The sequence below is a fragment of the Tympanuchus pallidicinctus genome, unplaced genomic scaffold (assembly GCF_026119805.1).
Source record: "Tympanuchus pallidicinctus isolate F22 unplaced genomic scaffold, pur_lepc_1.0 scaffold15, whole genome shotgun sequence".
NCBI classification, from domain to species: domain Eukaryota; kingdom Metazoa; phylum Chordata; class Aves; order Galliformes; family Phasianidae; genus Tympanuchus; species Tympanuchus pallidicinctus.
This window is the reverse complement of record NW_026294669.1, coordinates 9,371,883-9,396,684: the sequence shown is the minus strand read 5'-3', so window position 1 is coordinate 9,396,684 and position 24,802 is coordinate 9,371,883. Positions and strand designations below refer to the sequence as shown.

Genomic DNA, 24,802 nt, shown 5'->3' with positions numbered 1-24,802 from the left:
GTTCTGGGGACAGAGGTGTCACAGTATTTTTGCAATTCTGTTACTACTGTTTCTTCATTTAAATTTGAATTTATTCAGAAGCATTTATACCACCATCCATATGAGTACAGTGCCCTGTTGACTGTGCAGGGTTGACTTGGATGCAAAAAAAATTGTCACGTTTCTTGTTGGACTGATAATCTTTTCATGGATCCTTGGCTTGGCAAAATGAGGACTGTAACCATTAATGGGCAGAATCCAGAGTATTGAGGCTGTGGTTCAAGTGTTTCTGGATCACAGTCACAGTGTGAAGTACTTCAGTTATTGATGCATGGTTTGAAAGCAAGATTTTTCATTGGTCCTGAATATAGTATCTATCTTGTGTCCATGAAGGTTACAGCAGAGTTAGATGCCTGGAATGAGGATCTGCTGAGACAAATGAATGATTTCAATACGGAGGACCTTACTCTGGCTGAGCAACGTTTGCAGCGTCACACTGAGAGGAAGTTGGCCATGAACAACATGACTTTTGAAGTCATCCAGCAAGGGCAAGATTTACACCAATACATCATGGAGGTCCAGGCTTCAGGTGAGCAGAACAATTTGTTCTCTATTTTGTATGAGAAGGAACAAAACAAAAGGGAAAGAAACACCACCTACAACCAAAACATATTTCAAAAATACGCCAGTACGTACGAAGCACATCAACTTTTAACATAATTCAGTCTGTTGTATAGCTTTTCTCCACAACCAGAAGTGCTCCAGGATTTTGGAAAATTCTTTGAGTCAGGATCACACATCAGAAATCGCTGTTCCTTTGAAATGGAAATTCAGTATGGAAGTAAAGCTGAAATTTAAGTTTCATTCAGAAAGTTTTATGCAACTGCAGGCCAGTAGAGTTTGTGATCTATTCCAGAATAGATGGCAAGGAAGAGAAAAAGGTGGAGCGAGAGAAAGAGGCAGAGGAAAGAGAAGCTAGTTAACCAGAAGCCCTATAGGAGAGAATTCAGATATGAGAGCCTTGAAATTTATCAGGAAATTGAATTCTTGTTTCCAGCCAGCTCTAATTGGAATTATTTTGTGTATAAAGGGAACTTGATAAACCATAGTGGAATTTTCCTTTTCAATGTGCGCTTGGAAGTTAAAGATAGCCACTTGGATGCAAAAAGCTTTTGGCATGTGCATTTAAGTGACAGACTTGATTCATGTTGACAGGGAGTCTGTCTGCTTCATCTACTCTTCTCAGCAGTAGGATCCTATTTCTAAGGCATCCTATGAATCAGGATTTTTGTATCCTTGCATTTTGTGTTTGGAAAAAGAGTATTGTAATTCAGATTAATCACTGCATAAAGTCTAGAAGTGAAAGTTATTTGCAAAGTGTTTAAACCTTCTTAAATGTCTGGAAAAAGTGCAAAGCAAGAGCAATTCTTTTCTGTCTCTCCTCACATGCACTACCAAAATAAAAAAGATTTTTATGGATTTATTCTTTGGCAAACCTTTTACTCCTAGACATTCACCTTTAAAAAAAAGATTAAAAATAAAAAATTGGCAGTATTCAACCTGATTGGCAAGCTGTACTCAGCAGAGGCTGTAGGTTTGCTGCAGGCGTGTGTTTTGAACTAGACAAGCATTGTGTGAACCATGTGTGTGAGATGATATGAGCTCTGCCCACACTGTGTCTGGTCCTGTGCTTCAGCTCTTTTGCTTTCCAGGCTAGCAAATTGGTCCTAATACATCAGTTACTACTCATTTTTGATGCATCCTGGAAGCATCCTAATGTGAGCAGTAATTCATGGGAGGAAAAGAATATCATCCAGAACACTGCAGACTCAGGAGCATCAGGGACTGCTCTTCAGGGGAAAAAAAAAACAAACAAACTAATTCTGTGTTTATGAAGAAGTTAGAAACAATTTTTTTTGGATTATAGACAAAAGATCAGCAACTAAATGAAGTGACTTTTAGAATGTTTTTATAAGATTATCTGAAATCTCCTTCTTTAAAGCCTACCCAATAAAAATCCATTGCTCCCAAAGGCAAGGAAGTGGAAGCCTCATAGCGATGCAGAGTAACTGTAGTTAATCAAAGGTAATGGTCAGATCTGCCATGCACAGAATGCTAAATGCTGGGAGAATGGCAAAATAAGGGAGAGAGATTGCTCTTGGGAGCCTACTGTTTCTTATTGTAATAAAGGACAGCTATAGTCCATAAAAAATTCATTTAATTTTACTCCCTCTTGCTGAGTCCTATATCACAGTCTTTCAGTGCATGAGAGATGATTGTTCTTACTGCCAGAACTGCAAATTTGCAGGGGTTCTGGGAAATCAGTATTGCTGGTTCCCACTGTACATTGTCACCACCACTACCATCAAAATTCAACTACAACCATAGAAGATAAAGGCAGAAAGAAGCTTTTTTCAGAGACATCCCACCTAACCATCCACTCTTAAGTGCCTGGGGTTTCTTTCCTTCCCCATAACTCTCTTTCAGCTTTATTCTTTTTAATGTATCATGCAGGAACCTGATTTAATTTTGATCATTCTGGAGTTTGGCTTGGAGGTCTTTAAGCCAGCAAGTCTGTCAGATAGAATTACATCCAGGTTTTTCCATGCATAATGCCTTTTTCACTTGGAAATCTTGTGCAGGTAGAAAAAGATTATAGACATTTGCCCATATTTTTTGCCTGTGTGATGCAGACTTGGAGCAGCAATTCTTACCAGACTGTGGAGTGTCTGGAAGTCCATGTGAATACTGTGCATTGGATGCAGCATATCCAATTGTTCTACAATGGACCAGATCAGACTCTGTGCAGATATTTGTGTACACACTGCATATCTACAAATCCACTGTTTCCAAAATGCCGTACAGCACGGAGTTATGTCCTGTGATTCCTTCCACTGGTGCAGCATGTGTGAGTGATCCTGCTTTGGATTAGACTGTTTTCATCATAAGAATAATTCCTCTGCAAGTAAATGTTTGGTTTTGTTAGGGACCATGTAAGATCTGGGAGTCGTCACATCTTCTGCAATTCCGCAGTACTTTCAAATTGTGTCCATGTCTCACAAATATTGGTGTAATTTGGGAAAGAAGTTTGCTTTAGGAGAATGCTGTAACAGTATTCTCAAGAAGACTGACTTTTAGTGACCCAGCACTTTCTGTTTCAGTGGAACTATCTGCTGTTTTTCCAGGCTGATTGCAGTTCTAGTACTGATATCAAAGGACACCCTGATCAGAGGGGATCCATGGGTGAAAATGTGTCCAAAAATTCTCAAAAAAGGATAATGATTGTAGAGTGTTTAGTTTGATACATTTAAAGTGTTCTGATGTTTCCAAAAGAGGTAGTCTAGGCATTTCTGAGAGTTTAGGACTGTGATTCAGCAGGGATTTAACACCCTGACTCAAGTTGCACTGACGACACATACACATCAGTGGTACATCCCTCAGTTGTTCATGTTCTAGGTACTAAAAGTAGTTACACTCTTGGACTTGATGATCCATATTAGTCCCTTCCAATTCGGGATGTTCTTTAATTGTTGACTGAGTGCACACAATTAATTTGTTATTTAAGTGCATTCACATTGTTAGCATTGTTGTCACCATAAGCACCAGTCAGGTGTCACTAAAGATTCATAGATCTGGCATTTTATGTCTAAGGCAACTTCTCTAAGCCAAGCCTGAAAAATACGATGAGAAACTGATGTTGGGGAAATTTACACAGTCCCTGCCTGTTATGTGGAAAATTCAAAGCCTTGTTGTGTCCTGGATGTCAAACTTAAAATCATTCATGTCTTTTCCTAGCATTGCATTGCTTCAAAGTGAAATGGAAGTCTGTTTCATTTTGCTTGTGATTTCACTTATAACACAGAAAATAGATACAGCAAGAAGAGGATGCTGCACTGTTGTGTTCCAGGCTGGTAACAGTTCAGCCTACAAGCGGGTTCAAAGCAGCTCCAGAAGAGCTCTGTACTGGTCAAAAAGCAATACCTCTTCCATATGTTGAATAGTATCTGACAATGCAAATAGCACAGCTATAACTAATGCATGTCTTGCAGGATGTTGGCCAGAGTGGGTACTCTTTGTAATTATTTTTTAGAAATAGTTTCAATTTGTTATCCTTCACTGATATCTGCTGTGCGGGCCAAGGCATTAGAAAAAAAGAATGGCAACCAAGTTCAGTTTATCAAAAAGTCAGCAGTGCTTTCCTGTCTATCAAAACTTAATGTAAAGATTTTATGTATGAAATTATTCTGAAAGCAAAGGTTTCCAATTTGCAAACCAATCTTTGAGAAGAATAAGTGCTCTTGCTGCGTGCACTGGCATTGCAGAATAAATCTGTGTGACACATGACAAGCACGAAAGGGCAGACCATTCATCATGGGGAGTGCGGGCTGCCCTTGGATAGCATCCCAGGCAGCTTGCTGGTTGCTGCTGATGAGTTAGCACAATCAAAACCAGACCAGCTGAATCTGCATGAAGGAAAACGGTGCATTTAATATCAGAAAGGTGTTCTGAAGTCAAGCATACAGGAAGCCCGTCATGTCCTGAGGATACAGAACCATATGCAGGCTAATTGTAGTAACAATGCTTGGTGTCTGGCGTTTGAAAGAAACTTCACTCCTAAGAATGGAAGCGTATATTAGATTTCCAGATCTTAAATGGGAAGCCAGGGGCCATTCCACTTTATTTGGTAATGAAGAAACTGTTTGGTTTTGGCTGGGAAAGGGAATAAGCCAATTGCTTGCATTCCTTTATGCTTCTTTTTTTTTTCTTTCCTTTTTTTTTTCTTCCTGCTAAAACCAGAAACCAGGAAAAAGAGGATAAGGTCAATCATAAGGTCATATTTATTTTGTGTACTGTCCTCTGTGGATACCACTGTGAGGGAGAATGAAAGTTACAAGCCTCTGAGGAAGAGAAAGGGGGAAGAAAAGGCATTTTTCTAAATCAGTTTTAAAAACAATACACAACCTTCTGTACAGCAGCTTCTAATTAGCACAATTCTTGTATAATGTCCTATTATTCCATGAAATCAAATGGCTTTGGAGAAAAGTGTAGTGTTTTCTCAGCATTACTGCAATCTGATTATTTTCATATTAGGTCGCTGATCCTCCCTGTATTGAGGCCAATGGCAAAATTCCAGTTGACCTCAATAAGGGAAGAGTCAGATCTTTATTAGTTTGTAATTACAGGGATTACAGTAAGACAGGATGGCATCATAACTCCTCCAGGCCAAGCTTTCACAATTACATTACATCTGTAAAGTACCCAACAGTGCTGTCACTCTCGTGTGATAAAGAAGGAAGATGTGATGCTCTGCATTGTACATTCATGTAACTGACACACACAAGGCCCACTAGGAAATTCAGGAGGTGGGAAGGGACCTCAGGAGGTGTCAGTTTCCACCTCCTAATCAAATGAGGTTCAGCTATGAAATTCAGACCAGGTTATACAAGTGTTCTCCCTTTTCATGCAAAATACAAGGCATAGGAGTTCTGGTACTATTTTCTGTCTGCTAGATGAGGAATGGATTGATGTCACTTTTTGAAGTAATTCTGAATGAATGGGTCGTTTTTAACTAAATTGTTGCTAATGATCGTGTAAAGTGCCCAGATGGAAAAGATGTTTCCTCTGTGGAGTTCCACACACTCATGGCAATGTATCTGGCAGCTAGAATTTACTTTATTTCACTTTTCTGTTGTCTTTCCCTTCTTTTTCCCTCTTTTTAATTTGTATTTGTAAAGCATAAGTCATTGGTTTAATCTAACAAAGGGAGGTTATTTCTGCCTTTTAAAGTTAACTTTATGTTTGGGCAAGGCTACGGTCAGTAGCGTTCTACTATTCAGATGCTGATGAATGAGGTGAGCAATCATCAGCAGAGAACCACTACTGTGTAGGAAAATATAGTGGTGCAGAATGGGAAACTATACAAAAGCCAAAAACTCCCTGGGAGAGAGCTCATTGAGGAAAGTGTTACTGAGAGATTTGCAGATCAGTGTTTTAGGTGGGAAATAATTTTGAAGTTCGGACAATGACTAGAATTGCAAATAAGTGCAAGATCTCTCTCTGCATGTTGTTCTATTGTAGGCATCGAGCTGATCTGTGAAAAGGACATCGACCTTGCAACACAGGTACAAGAGCTGCTGGAATTCCTTCATGAGAAACAGCATGAGCTGGAGCTTAATGCTGACCAAACTCACAAGAGGTTAGAGCAGTGCCTACAGCTCCGGCACCTACAGGCTGAAGTCAAGCAGGTGAGAGTTTTTAACTATGTTTCGGGTTCTTAAATAGGTTTTCAGCCATTGCAATACCTAGTAAACCAGTATCTGCCAAGTCACACAGCTTTAGGTGGATGATCTTAATCCCTCTTTCCTTAGCAGTACTTGATTTGCTGACAAATTACAGCATGATCCTTTACAAATATAGAAGGGCTCTGTTCCACATCATGGCTTCATGAGCAGTTATGGGAATTCTGTACGGAGCAGACCCTTTAGCTTCTCAACTGGAGTATGCCTCAAACTGTGTTCTGGAAACAAATGATTTGAGCTGGGATCCAGGCTGAAGTTTTGTGGAGAATTGCCCCAGAGCAGAGGATAACTGAGCAGTGACATCTGAGTAAAGAATTACAGTAGTTTCACCTTTCTGTTTATTGCTACACATATTGGCCTAAAGGAATCTTCAACAGTATCTAGGTGAGATAAAAGCTTCAATCTGTGGTCTCTGTGCTAGGATTTACTAAACCATCTTAGTGCTGTGACATTCCCTTTCTTCCAGATTTCATTCTAGTGATGGTGGTCATGTTCTGCCTCCTGTGTTTTCCCTTGGTATTTTATTTGGGTGCCTCATATTTCAGTATTACACTATACTTCCTGCTCCAGAGGTGACTTTATGCTTCAATGTAGTGCTTATGTCTGGATTGTAATATGATCTTAGTATCATTAGAAAGAAGAGAAAGATTTTTCCAGACACATGGTGTATTCGGGTTTCCATTTTACCAGTAGAAATGGGGGAGGGGGACAGAAATAATGAATATATTGAGTGCTCCCTAACTACTATCACAGTTATTTCTTCTTCAGAAATGAATTTTTGAGTGACATTTTATCTGGATTGCTTTTTATCATTGCTGGCAAAACATCCTTCACTCCTAGACAGCTTCCAAGCTAGAAGCTGGCAGCACCAACGTCAGTGCACAAATTTGCTTTCAGAGTTCAGTTTGATTTAATATTTTGCAACCATGAATGGAACTTGCACAGAACTCTTCTGAATTTTGATTTTGAATATATGGCTGATTTGTGTTTCTGATAATTCTGGGGACTCTCCTCATAAGCCTCCACAGCTCTACAAAGTGCAGCTTTCTTCTGTGAAAGAAATCTTCTCTATGATATTCATAATCACCACATTAATGTCAGCTTCCGTAGCTAAGCTTAGAGTTCTGTACAGCAGTTTTATGACTAAGTAGAGCCATTTTAACTGAAGACAGAAGGTAGAGAGGAGCAATACATGTAGCTGACCCCACTGACCAGGATGATGGATGGTTGGTCAGGTTGGTCAGCCCTGCAGTGCTCACAGAGCCTTGCAGTGCAGTGTAGCACTCTGCAGGTACCTCATGTTACTTGCCTCACTATCAAGAGACATCTGGGCTTTCCTATTCTGCAAACCAAAATCTAACCAAAGGAAATGGTTTTAGGATTGAAATATCTAATGCTTTGAGAGAACAAACAGCTGCCTTGAATTAGTATTTTCTTAACATTGCTTGGGACCATCAGAACTTTTATTACTGTGTGACCTTTCAGCAGGCCAATTGTGAAGAATCATTGTATTTGTTCAGCTGAGTAATAAGGACTCCTTTGTTTATTAACCTATAAATTACCACAGCTACAGTTTCCCTTGGAATGAGCCAAGGTAAAATATATCTGTGCTCTATCTATTTGGTTTCCTGGAGATGAGTCATATTCCTAACCATTTAGTGAAATTGGGAAATATATTGATTTTGGCTTGCAATTTATCTCCACTCTGGTCCAGATTTCCTTCACTTTCGTTTTATTGCATCTGAGATGATGGGTGATCTCATTACCAAATTGCACTCACTCTTGCAAGTCATCTGAGATTTGGTTGCCACCAGACACCTACTATAGCTGTACTTACATTCTGCTGACATAGGAAAATTGGTCAAGGCTGCTAAGTGTACATGTGTTTGCATTTTGACATAATGACTCGTGGAAATACAAAGTCTTTTAACCATCTCTATCTATTGAAGTTTCATTTAGGAGGTTTTCTGTTTTAAATCACACGCACCCAAGGTTTGAATGCCTGGACAATGAGTTGAAGTCTGGGGCTGTAAAAGAAGAACAATTCAGAGTGAGATGTTTTGTGAACTGCTTTAGTGTGGAAGTAGCATAGACCAGTGATTCACAAACCCTTTGTTATTCAGAAAGATCCTTCCCAAGACTTATTTCCCCTCATTTGGATCCCACTCATTTCCGACAGAAACTACAGAGCTTGGATTGCTCACATAGAAGTGATAATACAACAGAATTGTGGAGATCAGTTTCAAGAACAAGCTGTCTTATACTGTGCTTGCAGCTGTTTGGCTTCCAAAACCCCTCACTTTTCATCTTTGTGTGTTTTTTTTTTTAACTGTTATTATTATAAGTGTTCAACATCACGTAATGCAATCCCAGATACTGTCACAGTATCACACTACACTTATTTTCCAGGTTGTTCTTTACAAGTCTATTTGGAAATCTTTATTCATATTTTATCCACCCACCGTTATTCTTTTGGCATTAGATTTGCTTCCTATGGGTGTGCCCATAGGGTGACAGCAGTCAGTCATTTGAGGGATGCTGAAAAACTGACTTTTTGCCTATTTAATACATCAGAAAGTTCTGAGAAACTGGAGTAGAGTTTTGAACATGACTGAAATTTTTAGCAGGTTGTGAAAACGTCAGCCCAAATGGAAGCTGCTGCCCAGGGGGCCCTGGCATACCTTGTTTGTATTATTTGGGGAAAAAATAAAGTCAATTAATATATTGCTTTTTTAGTGTGCAGACTGAGTATTTTCTACAGTTAAGTGGCCCAATATGCCGTATATCACAGTATATCAAATGTGAAATGATGCATTGCTTTATGACATACTCACATCAAGGTTTTCTCAGATATACCCATCTTTTTTAACTTCAGCTTTTGGTGCCATGAAGTAGGCAATAATCTAGCCTTCTTGTCAGATAGATTGTACAAACTGCCAGCCAAGAAAGACTGCCATATGATAAGCTGTGTTCTTTTCCTCTAAATCTTTGTTGCATTTCCCATAGGAACAATAATACCTACTGATGAAAGAGAGAAAGCTGACAAATGAAATCTTCCACACTGTTGTAGTGAGCAGATGTAATTTCCTGCAAATCAGGGTCAGCTACACGTGTTTATGATTCCTCTTTATTTCTCCTAGGGAAAACTCATTTTCCTGCCCTACAGGGAACTGAATGGCTATAAGTAGGGTGATGCATGATGTACAGATAAAAAACAAAACAACTGAAAATCCCTATTTCTTACAGACAATTTAATAGATCAGTCTGTGTAAATGATGGCACAAAAGGGAAATTACTATGTAGAATGTTGTGACAAAGTCAATTTTGGAGCTTTGTAAATCACAAGCTAAAGTTAGGGCAGTGTATGGGCAGCCAGGATTTCTTGTGCATCTGTGAATTGAATTCAACAACTTGCTGGTTCATTGGAATAATTTTACTCCCACACTGGTAAAAAATAGGCTTTGAGCCAACACAGCAAAGAACTTGCATGTGCACTCTGGGTACTAATTTTTCATAAGCATGCCTTAAAATAGCAGAAAATATTACTGCTTAAATAAATGAATAAATACAAGCTTGATAGATTAATTACACACATTCGGAATTTGATTCTTTAGTCAAAACAGCAGGCATTTCATGTCTACAAGTAATCTGAATGTCTCTGAAGTAAAGCCCTTTGACTAAATATAAAATGCAAGACATGGAGTTTCTTCCTAGCTGTGAATGCAGGTGGAAACTCCCACTGCATCTTAAGTGTGTGTTAGATGAAACCAACTGCAACTTTACCTTACTCCCTGAGCTCTGATTTTTGCATGAAAGAAATACAAAGAAGTGGAGCAGAAGAGAGCTGCAGCATGACCCAGCAAAGTCCATAACTCTGAGTAGAAACTAGAAAATATCATAGGATCATACCGTGGAATCATATTCTAGGGCTGGAAGGGACCTTAAAGATCTTTGTGTTTCATTTCAAATCTCCTTGATTATGTTTTTTGGTTTTGCTATGAAGTGTTTGCATAGAGGAGTAGTCATTTTTTATGATCACATATTGGAAATGAGAGTTCTTTGCCATCTGACTATCCACATGTAAATACTTTCAGAGTTTTCATTCCTTATTAATAGCTTCTGCAGTAAGAGCTTTCCCTCCAACAATTTCTGCCTCTAAGTCCTTATTTTGGGATTTATTTCTGCTCACTGATTCAGCCTAAGACAGTGTTGGGCAAAATAGGTTTTTACTAGTTGGTCTGAGACATGTTGGATGAGTGACAACAGAAATCTTTGCCTGAAGCCCCCCTTGCATAAGCACATCCTTTCTTTGCAGGTGCTTGGCTGGATCCGGAATGGTGAATCAATGCTGAATGCAAGCCTCGTCAATGCTAGCTCCCTCTCTGAGGCTGAGCAGCTCCAGAGAGAGCATGAGCAATTTCAACTGGCCATAGAGGTAACATGAGCAAATTAATTTGGTTTCTTCTTCCCAGGTGAATAGCATGCAAAGAGTTATCTCTTGGGCATCAGTCATGGCTTACTTGAGGAAGGGAAGGGATAAAAACTTCAGAAAATTGACTTTGCATTAAAATCATAATGCAACAAGAGAGTTTATTTATCATCTGGAGCTATTTTTTTCTGCTGTCAGATATCAGCCTCTCCGTTCCTGAAAATGATGCTCACACATCTTCTGATAATTTCTTTGGTTAAAAGTAATAACATTAAAATTCACAAAGCCATCTGAAGGCAGAAGTTCATGGAGTCGTTCTCTTTCCATGTCCAAGATTTGCTGATCGTTTCAGAGCTTTCATTTATGAGTATCTTTGATACTGGGTAATGCTCTCCTTGGTAAATGTTTGATTCAAGTGTTATGTTTTTGATGTTCATTCAAACTCCCCCATACTCAAATTTTCAGTTTAAGCATGAGGTAGGAAGAGCTGAACTGAGCTGAAGTGAACTCATGGCCTGCTTGCCCTGGAGTAGCACATCTTCAGTTCAAGCTGGCTCTCAAAAACCGCTTATCTCACTCATGGTGTAGGGACATGGCAGGGGGAACAGCGCCTTCTCTGAGCACCTTTACTTCGGATGAGAATGTAGTGGAAAATTATTACCTCCTCTCAGCAAAGGACTGCAGTGAATCGCAGAATCATAGAATCGTTAAGGTTGGAGAAGACCTCTAAGTTCATCTAGTCCAACTGTTCACCCACCATCACCATGCCCATAGTGCTCACACTTTGGGTCAGCACTTATGTACCTTTACCATTATGAACACACGTTACATTTGCGAGGTGTGCTCACTCTAGTTATGTGTGAGAGGACACATTGCTTCCTCCTGTTCCTGCTCAGCACAGTGTATATGCTTCCCCATCTATCTGTTAATTGCTACAAAGTAAAGAATTGGTTGGCAAATCCCTTTCTGTGGTTTGAAAAGCTAAATCAAAACTAAACCAAACTTTAAGCTATAAAAACAATATTCCCATAGTGGAGATTTTAAGAGACGACCAAAAAATAAAGACTCCTTATGTCTGCTGGTAAACTTCGGAGCAGTCAATATACGTTATAATGTAGCTGGTAAATAGAGAGTTTAGATATTACCAAATGACCCACTTTGATCCAGCTTCACTCACAGTCAGGAAGGAGCAGCTGTGGTAAAGGAAGGGGTTTTCTATCAATGCTGTATGAGCTGGTGGGTACCACGCCATGCTGGCTGCGGCCCAGCAGCCACTGCTAGGCAGCAGTGGGGGACAAGACACCCTCCAGCTGTGTTGTCACAGCTTGCTGCTGTTGGGGAAGGGCTTGGGTCTGCTAGGAAATGCAGATCACAGAGGGAGAGGTAGCCTACAGCACTGTAAGGGGAAAATAAGTTTTCAGAGGGAGAAAACACTAGATTAAACATTTAAACTGTTCAAAGCTCAATATGGGGAAGTGATCAGCAAAGCACATGGGGCAGATAGTCCTCTGAAGGCATGCTAGATGTGGAATTGATTTTCAGTTAAAATCCTTTAAAGTCTATTTAAAACAAGTATTACGACTCTAGCATCAGTACAGCAGCTGGATATTAAATTTAACCAGTTGTTCTTGAACATCTTCCTAAATATTTCTGCCAAGTATTAATCCTTTTTTTTGCTAATAGCTTTCCTTACATTGCATAATTCACCAGTGTATCACCAGATGATTTCAAGCGTCTTTTAAGGTTCAAGAATTAGATCATAAATGTATCACATTAGAATTTGTCAGCAGCAGTTACCACTGAGATGCAGAACAGAGGAGACTTTGGGAGATTTTAGTGCTTCTGTTCAGAAGATTAAAATCAAATACTGGACTAACCCTGAACACATTTACTTGGGGGCTGGGAAAGGCTGGAGGCTATTTTCCCCTCAGCAACCTATGAAGGAAGCTGTAATCATTTGGTTAACAGAGATGCTAGTGCAGGCTGGGGAATGGGACAGATCACTCAGTCCTGCCTGTAAGCCCTGCTGCTCATGCCAGCAGACTGCCTGGAAAAAAAAACCAACTGACTGGGATTTGCTTTTGTGCCTGCAGCCTGTGTGTGAGGCAGTCAGCATTGAGCACAGTTGGGGTGGGAGTTCAGCACAGTTACTGCCTGCACTGGGGCTGTCCAAAGGGGTCCTCCAGGATTCCCATCCTCACCCAGGCTGTTGTCCTAGGGGCAGTGGCTGGCCAGTGCAGCTAGCCTATCTGAGCCAGTGCTTGCTTGTGCCAAGCTTTAATAATGTTGCAAATGTACATGAATAACTGAAGCTAAAATGCTTTGCAGAAATGAACTGTTAACTGGAGATAACCAGAAATGTTTCACTCTCTCACATCTCCATGCTCACACCTCACTTCACCTTTCTACCATAAATCTGGCACATCTGTACAACCTCTCCTCTCATCGTGCACAGTCCCTCTTTCATGCCACTTCCTTACAGAAGACACATCAGAGTGCCCTGCAGGTCCAGCAGAAAGCCGAAGTACTGCTGCAGGCTGGGCATTATGATGCTGATGCCATCAGAGAATGTGCTGAAAAGGTGGCCCTGCACTGGCAGCAACTGATGCTGAAGATGGAGGACAGGCTCAAGCTGGTCAATGCCTCAGTGGCCTTCTACAAAACCTCTGAGCAGGTGAGCAGTGCAATTGCTTACAGTCTAGGACCTTTCTGTCAACTGATTAGGGCAAGTGTGGTCCTCAGGTACCCCCAGCCAACAAACACCAATGTGAGAGCACTCCCACGTGGTAGTGGTGGTGGATGTGGGTTTTCTACTCTGACCCCAAGTGCAGAGGGTCTTCTGCTGACTGTGGATCTCACAGCATTAGCAAAATGAATTGAAATGACATTTACTTCAGGGGCATAGCAGGGCTCATCCACACAAGGAAACTGAAGGTTGAACTGATCAAGACTGAGTTTCAAAAAGACAAATAGAAGTATACAATAATGTTCATCTTGAAGTTTTCATTGAAGCAATATGGAAGCCATATATTTTTTGACTTTTTTTACTTTTGTTTTCTAAATTGCCCACTTTCCAAAGTGAAGGATTTCGGAAATCCTACCACTTCAGTTTCAAGTCCTCATGGCATCAGAGTTCATTTTAAGGAATGTAAATCTTCATTTCCTTGAGAACTGTTTGCCATCAATCATTTATTCTGTGAGCAGCAATAGCCAATATTTTCATTAGTAGAAAGACACCACCATGCCAAAAAAGATGCCAAGATATGAAGTGATTTCTCTCAAATCCACTTGCAGCACAGTTAATTACAGCAGTAGCCACTGTATGCAGACATAACGTTACTTCATTCCAGGCATCCATGAACTGTAAAACACATTCCAATTGGCTGCTGGTACAATAGGATTATTTATGCATTGCATAAACTGATGCAACTTTACTGTAGTCAGTAGTGAGAATTAGTGTCATAGCATGGATACTCAACTAGTCTTGCTGATTGTAATTTACTGCAGCCAGGCAGTATGTGTTAGTGTGGACACTGCAGGAACCTGTGCTTTTATGAAAAGAAGCAGTGACTTTCATTAAAGTTTCTGTTGTTATCAGCACACAGTTAGTTCCTCAATTAGACAAGCAGATTTGGAAAGTTTTTTTTAACATAGCTGAAGATGTCATTGAGGACTGAGATAATTTTTCCTTAACATTGCTGCAGGAAAAAATCCTTGGGCCACTTTTTGGTGTCGTTTGTTTAATGCATTTTTAAGAGTGCTTAAAATTAATTCATTCCTTATAATGAATGTCTTTCCCTGTGAAGGGTTTCAAATAGATTTACAGTCCCTAATGCACTCAGGATTGAAAAGAATTACAGCTGTTGGAAGATTGTGAGAAATGAAAACCATTAAGGGATTCATTAGTTCTTTAGACAGTCAAATGTGCTGGCCAAAATATGCAGAGCCAGTGATTTATCAGTTTGGTCTCTCTTCCTATTTCCAAGTCATAGACAAGCATACTGCAGTGCCCACCAGTTCATTGATGAGTTGTGTCTGTTCAGCAAATGGTTGGGGCAAAGATCATTCAGTCTTGAATGCTCATAAACTTGCTACTTTCTCTGGGGCTCCATGATCTTTGACCCTTAGAAGTCTGATCCCTAACAGGATGGCAGTAATTCATTGGATCCTGAGTTCTCTGAGTACCTAGAAATGCAGCTAGAAGAGCGGCCAGAGAGTCTGTCCCAACCAGCCAACTTCTTCATGTCTGTCCTTCCCAAGAGCCCTATGCTCTTGTTATAACTGGTGCAGCCCTGTTTATTAGATAATTTCTCTCTAACTTCATTAACCAAAGTGATCACGGAGTACCAAAGTTCTCAGGAGCCAAGAAATTAAATGGGAATGCTTTTCTGTGCCAAAACAACGTGGGGCATTTGCTCTCCAGTACGGGTTTGGGGGTGAGGGCTGGTTTGCGTCCAAGCAATAACTTAATTTCAGATTGTCACATGCCAGCAGACATCAGTTCACCACAGCTCCCCAGTCTTAAGATGGATTTTGATGTGTTCATGAGTGGTGTTACGTGAAAATGGCTTGTGATAATGGAGAGCATTGGGTGATCCTGGAGTCTCTTCCAAATTATGCTCTTAAGCATGTGGGATCCTCTGAATTATAACTCATGTTCATATAAAGGTTGCAGGAGTAAAAAGCAAGAAAAGGGTGAACTGGACTTTTGCTGTTTTTCCTGTGTCTGCACAGGGTACAGAGAGTTGCCCTCAGAATCTGCATTGCCTTGTCCAAGCCTGCTGCACACTGCAGGCTTTCAGACTGCACTTGTTTATTTGCCTTGTTCCCATTACTGCACCAAGATAGAGGATCCTCTTATAAGCCCTGTACGGCGGAACACCTGCATCCACCTGGGTTACAACGCTGGTTTAATGTCTATTGTTATCCATAAGTCTCTACAGAAGCTGCATAGGGAGCAGCTAACATGCAGCTGAACAGAATTAGTTCCAGCTTCAGAATTGTTTCAGGAAAGCATTCAAGCATATGTTTTTCTTTAAGTGGGTGCTAAGTTCCATGACTTGGTGGGATTTAAACAAACCTAAAGCACCCTTCAGGAATAGGGATAGTGTTCTGAATGATCCACTGGGGCCAGACTGACCCCTGCTTTGGTTCAACCTTTTGAGCTTCCCTCCTTTCTCCCTTAGAAAAGAAGGATTTATCACCCCTAAGCCAGATGAATTACATCCCAAACAGTAGAGATCACTGTGGGCAAGAATAACTAATAGATCATTCTGTCCAGGGCCTGCTTCATTGCCTGTTACCCTCCATCCTATGGCCAATAGTCTGAAATATTTAGGTCTGAAATTTTTTTGGCTCATAGACTTTTACTGACTGTGTTTCTTCTTGTTACAACTGTGGATAACTGCTGTGCTCTGGGTATGTTTCAGGTGTGCAGTGTATTAGAGAGCCTGGAGCAAGAATACAGACGTGATGAAGACTGGTGTGGAGGTCGAGATAAACTTGGACCAGCAGCTGAGATAGACCACGTCATCCCTCTGATCAGCAAGCATCTGGAGCAGAAGGAGGCTTTTCTCAAGGTCTCAGCTTAGTTCAACAATAAATCAGAAAATCTCCCCATTAGGTAGTCAGTTTAGAGCACTGTTGGTGAGTTTGAGAGGAAGCTCTGAGGCATAATTCCAGTTCATTTACTGGCTGTCTGTCTGAGCCCTAAGCTAATTCCACTGTTATAATAGTGGTGATAAGTATTATCATCAATGTTTATCTCTGAGAGATGTCATCAGGGCAAATTAGTGATATTTGCATTGCACTTGGAGGATGCTATTTATTATATTGATTCAAAGCATTTGTTCTCAACATTGCATTATAAATGACAGGATTTTGGTGCTGTGTTATATAAATCATCCAGAATTTCAAATTCTGTCCTCCAAGCCAATAAGTGCAGAACTGCTAACACCTGAAGCCGTTGTGGCTGTGTAGGGCAGCACTGGGCTGGAGACTGAGCTTTCCTTCTGCCTTCCAGGTGCTGCTTTGTAAGAACAGCAGAGCCAACACTCGTAAGTCATCTGACAGACAGCCTCACACCTTCCACTAAAACTGATACACAACATGAAGCTAGTTTGACTTAAGAAACAGTTCCTCTAGACTGCACTTTTGGAAGCAGTGAATGCTCTTTTTGAGAGAGGGGTTAGCTCTGGTTAGAAATGTATGGGAGGTACTTGCCCTTTAAAACCAGGTGCTTGATTATTGTCATTAATTTGCCTTAAGATATAAAATCAACTCTGAATCCAAAATGACTCATGTATTTTAATATATTCATGAGGCTGTAAGTTTCTTAGCTGAATCTGTTGACTCTTTAGCTGAAGCTCCCCTGTATGAAAGAGAAATACATCTCCCTGCAAAATAGGCAGAGAGCTTGAGTCTCTTTTGCTTTCTTTGCTTGTCTTTACTAACCCTTCTCGGTGGGGGCCATTTTCCTTAGGCCTGCACACTGGCTCGAAGGAACGCTGAGGTATTCCTCAAGTACATCCACAGGAACAATGTCAGCATGCCTGGAGTCGCAAGCCATACACGGGGGCCTGAGCAGCAAGTGAAAGGTTGGTGCACTGATGCATGACAACGTTAGAAGTCTTTGGTTCTCCCTCTGCTAAGTTCCAAAGTGGTCCAGAATAAAGGAAATACCCACCTACCTGTGGGTAGTTTCCTTTGGTCAAAAGAGCATTGTTTACAATCAAACTATACATCTGACATGTTTGAAGTGTTTCCACTTCTCTGCTAAATTAAACGTTTGTTAATCTGTGCCTAGCAATGCTGTAAGGTACTGATAAGAGTGAGCAAAGCAAATCCACAGAACTAAAGCATTTTATTATTATTATTGGCTGGCTTACAAGCTGCAGGAAGAGACAGGTTAATAGCAGTGCAGCCATTATAATATGTGGGAGGGATGAGAACTGCAGTTACATGTAGAAGATGAAAATAGTGCTACTGAAAAAATTATTTTTCTTCCTTTCTATCAACATTTAATATCAACATTGCAGTATTATTCTGACTTCTGTCCATTTTTCCCCTACTACTGTGCAAATATTTTTTGCAGTTGCTGTGAACTTCTATTCCCTGCAGCTGAAAATAGTGGGAAAATTATTTGAATGCTTTTTCAGAGTTCCGCCTATATATGTGCTTGATATAAGCTTCACTATTCCTCACTGGGCTTGTTTGGAAGTATCTGCATATTTAGAAATCAGTGTGTATGTTAGTCTTGTTGTAAGCCAGATGTGTAACTCTCTTGCTTAGTGAGCCTATTCACAGAAAATCTTTGAAGTAGACACTTTAGTTCAGAATAAAAGCACTGTGTAATAGAACACGATGCGTCTAGAGCTAAGTCATCAATATAGAACAAAAATAGCTTTATTTAGCCTGAACTATTTATACAGAGAACTGATCAGTATACTCAAAAAGGGCTTCAGGGAAGAGAGATTATTTACAAGGTGCTCGTAGTGACTCTAAGGGATCGATGAGCCGAACTCATTGTTTTAATACAAAATAGTGCGCCTGCTGCACAGACTGCATGAGCCTATGCCCCCTCTAGTGGATGCCACACTAGCATCTCCTCCTATATCAGATAACCCTGCAACACCACCTTTTTATTATTGCTTTTTAAAGCAATTTCTTTGAATCAATGCTTGTTTTAATACATGCAATCTCTGGGGCTCTGTGCTTGAGAGTGTGGTCCAGGCAGAGTGAGTAAATTCATGTTTTTTATGGCTTATTTCTGTACGCATTCACAGAATCACTAACCATGCAGTTCCTCTACCTTACAGCCATCCTGAGTGAGTTGCTGCAGAGGGAGAACCGGGTCCTTCACTTCTGGACCCTGAAGAAGCGGAGGTTAGATCAGTGCCAGCAGTATGTTGTCTTCGAGCGCAGTGCCAAGCAGGTAAAAACCCTGCTGCCTTTCTTTGCTGGCAGTGTGTAAATATGCCTTGTGTCCATGTCGTGCTTCTGTGGGGTTCCTGTTGCAGTCTCAGTAGTATTTAAAAGCTATTCCTTTTTAATGGGTGGAAAATATACATTCTTAAAACAACTGAAGAAAACTCCAAAGTTCAGCAACAAAACCCTGTATTTTTGCCAGGCCATATTCATTTCAGGATGTATTCATCTGTTTGAAAATAAATAATAAATAAATATATTTTGTAGAGCTCTAATTGAATGGGAACACTGCCTTCTCTCTCTCTTCAGATTTTTCTTTCCAAAGATAGAATTCCCTACACTCCTTTTTCTCCTAGGAAACATCATCTTTTGTGTCCTTTTCCATCTGCTTTAATTATTGTGTTCTTTTTATATCTTCCTAGAAAGCATTTTGATACACACAAAATTATGGCTCATTGTTCTGATATCCATTATTTGGCAGATTATTTTGTTGGAGGATTAGTTCTTAAAACATAAATACTATTTATTTTGTTGTTGTTTTTTTTCTCTTTCCTTTTGATATTTGTAGGCCCTGGACTGGATCCAAGAGACAGGCGAATATTACCTCTCTACTCACAACTCCACAGGGGAATCAGCAGAAGAAACTCAGGAACTCCTGAAGGAATATGGGGAATTCAGAGTACCCGCAAAGGTAAGGAATGACATTAATCTAATTGTGACCTCTGCTTTGGTCTATGTTTATGGCCTTCTCAATGCCTTAAATCTTTGTGATAATATTCTCTTGATTTTGTATTTTCATCCTGAAACTCCTAGCCCAAAGACGAGTGTCTTTTGTCAACTGTGACTTTTCATTTTTAGCAAGGCACAAGTACAGAATTGAGGTTGTCCACTCCCTTGGTGTGTGCTGGTTATGGAGCATTTTGCTCTGATTAGAATGAAGAGAAACTCCATTTGCATACATGGCACAGCATCCTAATGGAACATAACCAAATTTTGTCCTCAGACAATCTTACAAGAATGATGTAGAGTGCCTGATTGATATATTATATCCACGGTCATCTTGAATTCTCTCTTTCTTCCTTTTAACCTGGAGAGGCCCAGGGGGTTCTTGTCATATCATATAAATGCCTGAAGGGAGGATGTAAAGGTGACAGAGCCAGGCTCTTTTCAGAGGTGCCCAAAAGCAGAACAAGAGGCAGTGGGCTTCTGAAACACGGGGGGTTTCTTCCAACCATCAGGAAGCACTTCTTTGTTGTGAGAATGGCTGAGCACTGGCACAGCTTACCCAGATAGGTTTCTACTTGAAGGTCTGCAGAAGTCACCAGGACATGGTCCTGGGCAGCCTGCCCCAGATGAGCCTGCCTGAGCAGGGATTGGACCGAGTGTACCTAGAGGTCCCTTCCTATCTCAGTTGCCTTGTAATTCTGTCATCACAACCACCATTTGTTTCATTAATTCCAGCTGGACTGATCATAGACGATCATTTATCTTATTCCACTCATCCCAGCGAAGTACTTTAAATAAATGGGTTTGTAAACTCTAGGGTGAGCATAAAACAAAGCTGCATTACCAAGAATCTATTAATTATAGATGGAATATATGGAACAATTCTGAGAAATCTGATGGGGTTTACAGAGGAGTAGTGATTGGTCCTGCTTCAGACAAATTAATTCAAACCATAGGTAATTCACAGACAATGAACTCACAGGGGTATTAACAGTCACTGATAAGAATCTAAACTGCCAAATCAGGCAGCAGGACCACAGCTTCACTATCGTGTAGCTTCATTTTGCTGTGTCCTGAAATTGATCTTCTGTAATCCTTAAATTCCTCATTAGGCTGTCCATGCTTGCTTGGGTTTGATTCACAGATTTTATGTTCTTCTTGTCCCTTTCCTTTTTCCTGAGTTTGCACATTTGTGGAAAAAAAAGATAAATAGCGGCAGACTGAAATTAATTTAATCAGACAGGCACCATGCAACATTTCTTAAACAGAACCTCTCTATCAGCTATCTACAGTCATTCCAATTATCATTCAGTTTGGATCAGACAAACCCCATTGTGTCCTGGAGCATCCAAACTATTTCTACTCATGATGTAACCTGGAATTAAGTTTTATGCCTTGATCCTTACTGACTGTTACTGGCTGTTCCTTCCACTGATACATCTAGTCCTGCTCCCTTGGGCTTTGATAAATCACTCTTAGACTGCTGACCTATAGTTTTCCCAAGGCCACGTGCAACCTGGTAAATGCAAGTCGCTTCCAGATGATGATATTCTCAAAGTAAGCTGTAACTGAAAGCCTTCTGATCCCAGTACTTTCTGGCCAAAACAAATGTTTGGATAGCAAATACAGTAATAGCTTTTGGAAATGAGACACCCTTTCATATGACAGGAAGTCAGATTTTTACTCCTCCATACATAGCTTTGCTTAACTATTTACTTTATTTGTTAGAACGGCCTCTGATTCTCCTGTTAATTTATTTTGTCATTGAAATTTCTATAAGGTTTCAAACACGAAACTAAATTCAGGAAAACATGGATCTAATATGTGCTTGTCCATTTGTGGCCAGATTGCTGGTAACATCAAGCACTTGACAGCATGTCTCATGTCTGGCAAAGAGCATCACACCACTATTTCTAGAGATCCAACTGATTCTCCTTTCACTTTTGAGAATTAACATGTGCACTGCAGCTGGAGTTCAATCCGTACAGTTGATAACTCTTTCTATAAGCATTTTGTACTTCATTTGGCTTAAGCAGAGAGTTCAGGTACCTTCAGTAGATTTGGAATCTATGCTAAAACTTATGACTACCCATTGTGCCAGATCTGCACAAAGTTCCTCAGTATGAAAAGCCATGATGGCTAGGAGGTGGTCAGACCCAAATGGAATAGAAAATACCTCAGGAAGATTATGGGGGCTCAGTGTATGTTTTGGAGTTCAGGCATCTTTTACTTTGTAATGCTCCAACTGGCACTACGTTTCTGATGCAGAGAGTAGTGATTCAGACTCCATCCCTGGCCTGATGCACAGTGTGTTAATGACCTGCCTGCACATGTCTGCAAAACCACCTAGGTACAGACTCAAAGTAACGTGGTGTGTTTTATGAGGTGTAATTTTAACATCCTGTCTTCTACCCCAAGGCTCACAAAACGCCTAAAAAGCTTTTGATTATGAGGAGATGTCTCTAACTTCCAGCATGTTTTGTGTTTGCGTGTGGTTTCAAATGACTTGACTTTCTATATCTCCTGCAGCTACGTAACTGTCCTTATGAAAATGTCATTCCTTTTATGTTTTACTGGGCAAAGTTTAAAGCATCTGATTCTGCATGATCTGAAGTACAGATGCTGTTTAATAACAGATATAAAATTGTGAGTTCTTTCTGATTGCCGTGTGAATTAAAAGAAATAATGGTAGTGTAACATAACTGGTACCATATTTTGGGCAGCAAACAAAGGAGAAAGTGAAGCTCCTCATCCAGCTGGCTGACAGCTTTGTAGAAAAGGGACATATACACGCCACTGAAATCAGGAAGTGGGTCACCACCGTTGACAAACGCTACCGTGACTTCTCTCTCAGGATGGGGAAATACCGCTACTCCCTGGAGAAAGCCCTTGGAATCAATACAGAGGTACTGTAAGTCCACGTCCTTCTGAGATTTTGTACCAGATCTGAAAGTCACAGAGGGAAGAGAAGGCCGTGAAATGAGTGTTGCAAGTTAGCATGTGTATATTAGAACCACTTAAAATCTAGTTGGCCTCAGGACTGCTCTTTCTGATGAGAAAAAGGTTTTTTGTGACTTATTGGTGGTAGGAGTCAGATGGAGATCAGAGAGAATTTCTGTACAACTGCTTGCTCTGTTCTCCAGGAGACTATCCAGCTACTGTGAAGGCAGAGGGAACACATTATTTGAATAAAAGTCTGTATTAATTTTAGCATAAACCATAAATATTACTTCCATGCCATTGTGTTGAATTAGACCCAGGCTTTGACTGTAAGTTTCCATTCTCTCATCCTTTAACTGAATGTAAAATTGGTCGCCAACCTCCTAACCTCTGCTAGGTAAAATAGAGCAATACAAGACTAACAAAAGTAAGAACCTCATGGTATTTCCTGGCTGCAAAAATACTTAAAAACCTGCTGATCAGTCACCCTCAAAGTAAAGTATCAAAGATTAATAAGTTCCCTCACACCCTCAAGATAAATGTGCTCTTCCTTGTTGAGTTTCTGGTTTAAACAGTTACTGACCGCTTCCTTTTATCCCTTCTTATGCATTTAATCTCACAACCATGATGCATTTTACACAACAGTAGATTACAATGGACTTAAAGTCTGCTCTGTTACTGCTTTTAGGATAACAAGGACCTCGAACTAGATATTATTCCAGCAAGTCTGTCAGACCGGGAGGTAAAGCTGCGAGATGCAAATCATGAAGTCAATGAAGAAAAAAGAAAGTCAGCCAGAAAGAAAGAGTATGTCCCAAAACTCCCTGAGAGTGCCATGACACATTATCTAAAAGTGATTCTGTGATATCTGCATGACTAGAATGGGATGACAGCCCATTCTTTCCAGCTGCGGAGCTCTTGAGATATATGTACAGTTGTTGAGCAAAAGCTGTGACTTGTAGGCAAGAGAATCTCAGAACACTCAGTTTGACTTTCTTTTGGTTTTAATCAGAGGTTACTTCTAGAAAGGGAAAGGAATGAGATGAGCACTTTGATCAGAGTTTGGTACCACAGAGATACTTCACTGTCATGATTTCTTTCTGGCTGTATGTGACAGCTACAATGAACAGGGTGACTTTCTCATCTCTCTGAAGTAGTCAGTACCATTTCTCCTTCAGAAGGCAGTGGTACACTTGGTCCTTCAACGGCACATTTTCAAAACATTGAGCATTTGAACTTTGGGACACCCAGCTTGAGACACTACAAATGTGGTTGCTAGAGTTCCCATTGGTTTGGATACCAAGTTGTTGTAGCCTTCTCAAATTAGTTGTGTCTGCCAATCCTCAGTGTTGCTGTTGAAATTCATGTTTCAGGGTGGCTTACGATTGCATAGTAGTGAAGTTACAGGACTTGTTGAGGAATCTCAACACTTTTTTTCATGGAAAAAAAAATTACTGAAAATCAGCTAGCTATTTAAGTTTGGCAAGTAGACAGTAAATCACTCCTCCGTTTGCAAAAGTACAACTGAATAGAATTTTATGCAGAAAAGTTGTTTAAAAAATAACCCTACAATGAACTAGAGTATTAACTGATATTTATTTTGTTGAATTGAATGGTACAAAGTGAAGCAGCTGAAGGTTTAGAGTGGAAGTCCATTGATTCATTAAAGACAACAGGAAGATGCTGTGTTTTCTCTTCATTACATTGCCTGTAATGTTCAGCACACCTGAAATACTTTCTTTTTCCAGATTCATTATGGCTGAACTTCTTCAGACAGAAAAAGCTTATGTCAGGGACTTACATGAATGTTTAGAGGTAAGTTACAGCCTGGAGAGTGCCCAGTACTTTTAGGAAGGGCATGGTATCCTTTGCATTGGTGGTGTGACAGTACCCACCATTAGTGCCTGGTCACAGGGCCATGTCCTACTGGTGGTGGGAGCTGAGTGGGAGTGGAGGGAGCTGGTCACCCCATGGCAGAATTACACCCTGTGCTCCGCATGTATACCTCTAAAGTCTGCACTTCTGGGGACACCTGATGTGCCTTTAATTGCAAAGCTGTGCTCATCCTGCACAGAGTAAGAGCAATGTCCTGGAATTCAGTAAAGAGCAGTTTGTGCATTGACCTGAAATTTGTTGGATTCTAGGCTTTTTTCAGTCATGCAGCATTTCCTTAAGAATTTAAATCTCTTACTTTGGATCATCTCAAACTAGAGATTGCCTCAAGCTAGAGGAAGAGCTGGATTTGTACAGTCAAATACTTACCTAGCTCTTCAACGAGGTAGTTCTGAAGGAGACAGTGATATTCAGGGCAAAAGGCATGCTTTTTTTAGTGAAATCTGTCAGCTTTCATATTCCTGCAGTTTCAAATAGATTTTTATGTGTCTAATGCTACTGAAGTGGCAAATCCAGTTTCTTTCAATTGTTTCTGCCTGCAGTTCTTGGACAACATCGGTTGGACAGCAAAGACAGGTGCTATTGACATGTTTTTGCTTTGTCTCAGACA

At 40.3% G+C, this 24,802-nt stretch overlaps 1 protein-coding gene across 12 annotated transcripts in view; it reads left to right on the top strand.

Moving 5' to 3' along the window:
- KALRN (kalirin RhoGEF kinase) overlaps positions 1–24,802 on the top strand; it is a 445,988-nt gene that overhangs the window by 298,255 nt on the left and 122,931 nt on the right. For 10 of the 12 annotated variants that reach the window (XM_052676088.1, XM_052676075.1, XM_052676074.1 and 7 more), the window contains 11 exons: positions 373–568; positions 6,058–6,224; positions 10,594–10,713; positions 13,163–13,381; positions 16,137–16,286; positions 17,189–17,303; positions 18,525–18,640; positions 19,202–19,324; positions 22,083–22,265; positions 22,988–23,106; positions 24,048–24,114. In XM_052676088.1, the coding sequence (XP_052532048.1) occupies positions 373–568; positions 6,058–6,224; positions 10,594–10,713; positions 13,163–13,381; positions 16,137–16,286; positions 17,189–17,303; positions 18,525–18,640; positions 19,202–19,324; positions 22,083–22,265; positions 22,988–23,106; positions 24,048–24,114 (1,575 nt within the window). Of the gene's footprint in view, positions 1–372; positions 569–6,057; positions 6,225–10,593; positions 10,714–13,162; positions 13,382–16,136; positions 16,287–17,025; positions 17,033–17,188; positions 17,304–18,524; positions 18,641–19,201; positions 19,325–22,082; positions 22,266–22,987; positions 23,107–24,047; positions 24,115–24,802 lie in introns of those variants that run through there. The other 2 variants (XM_052676076.1, XM_052676085.1) reach the window with 2 other exon arrangements.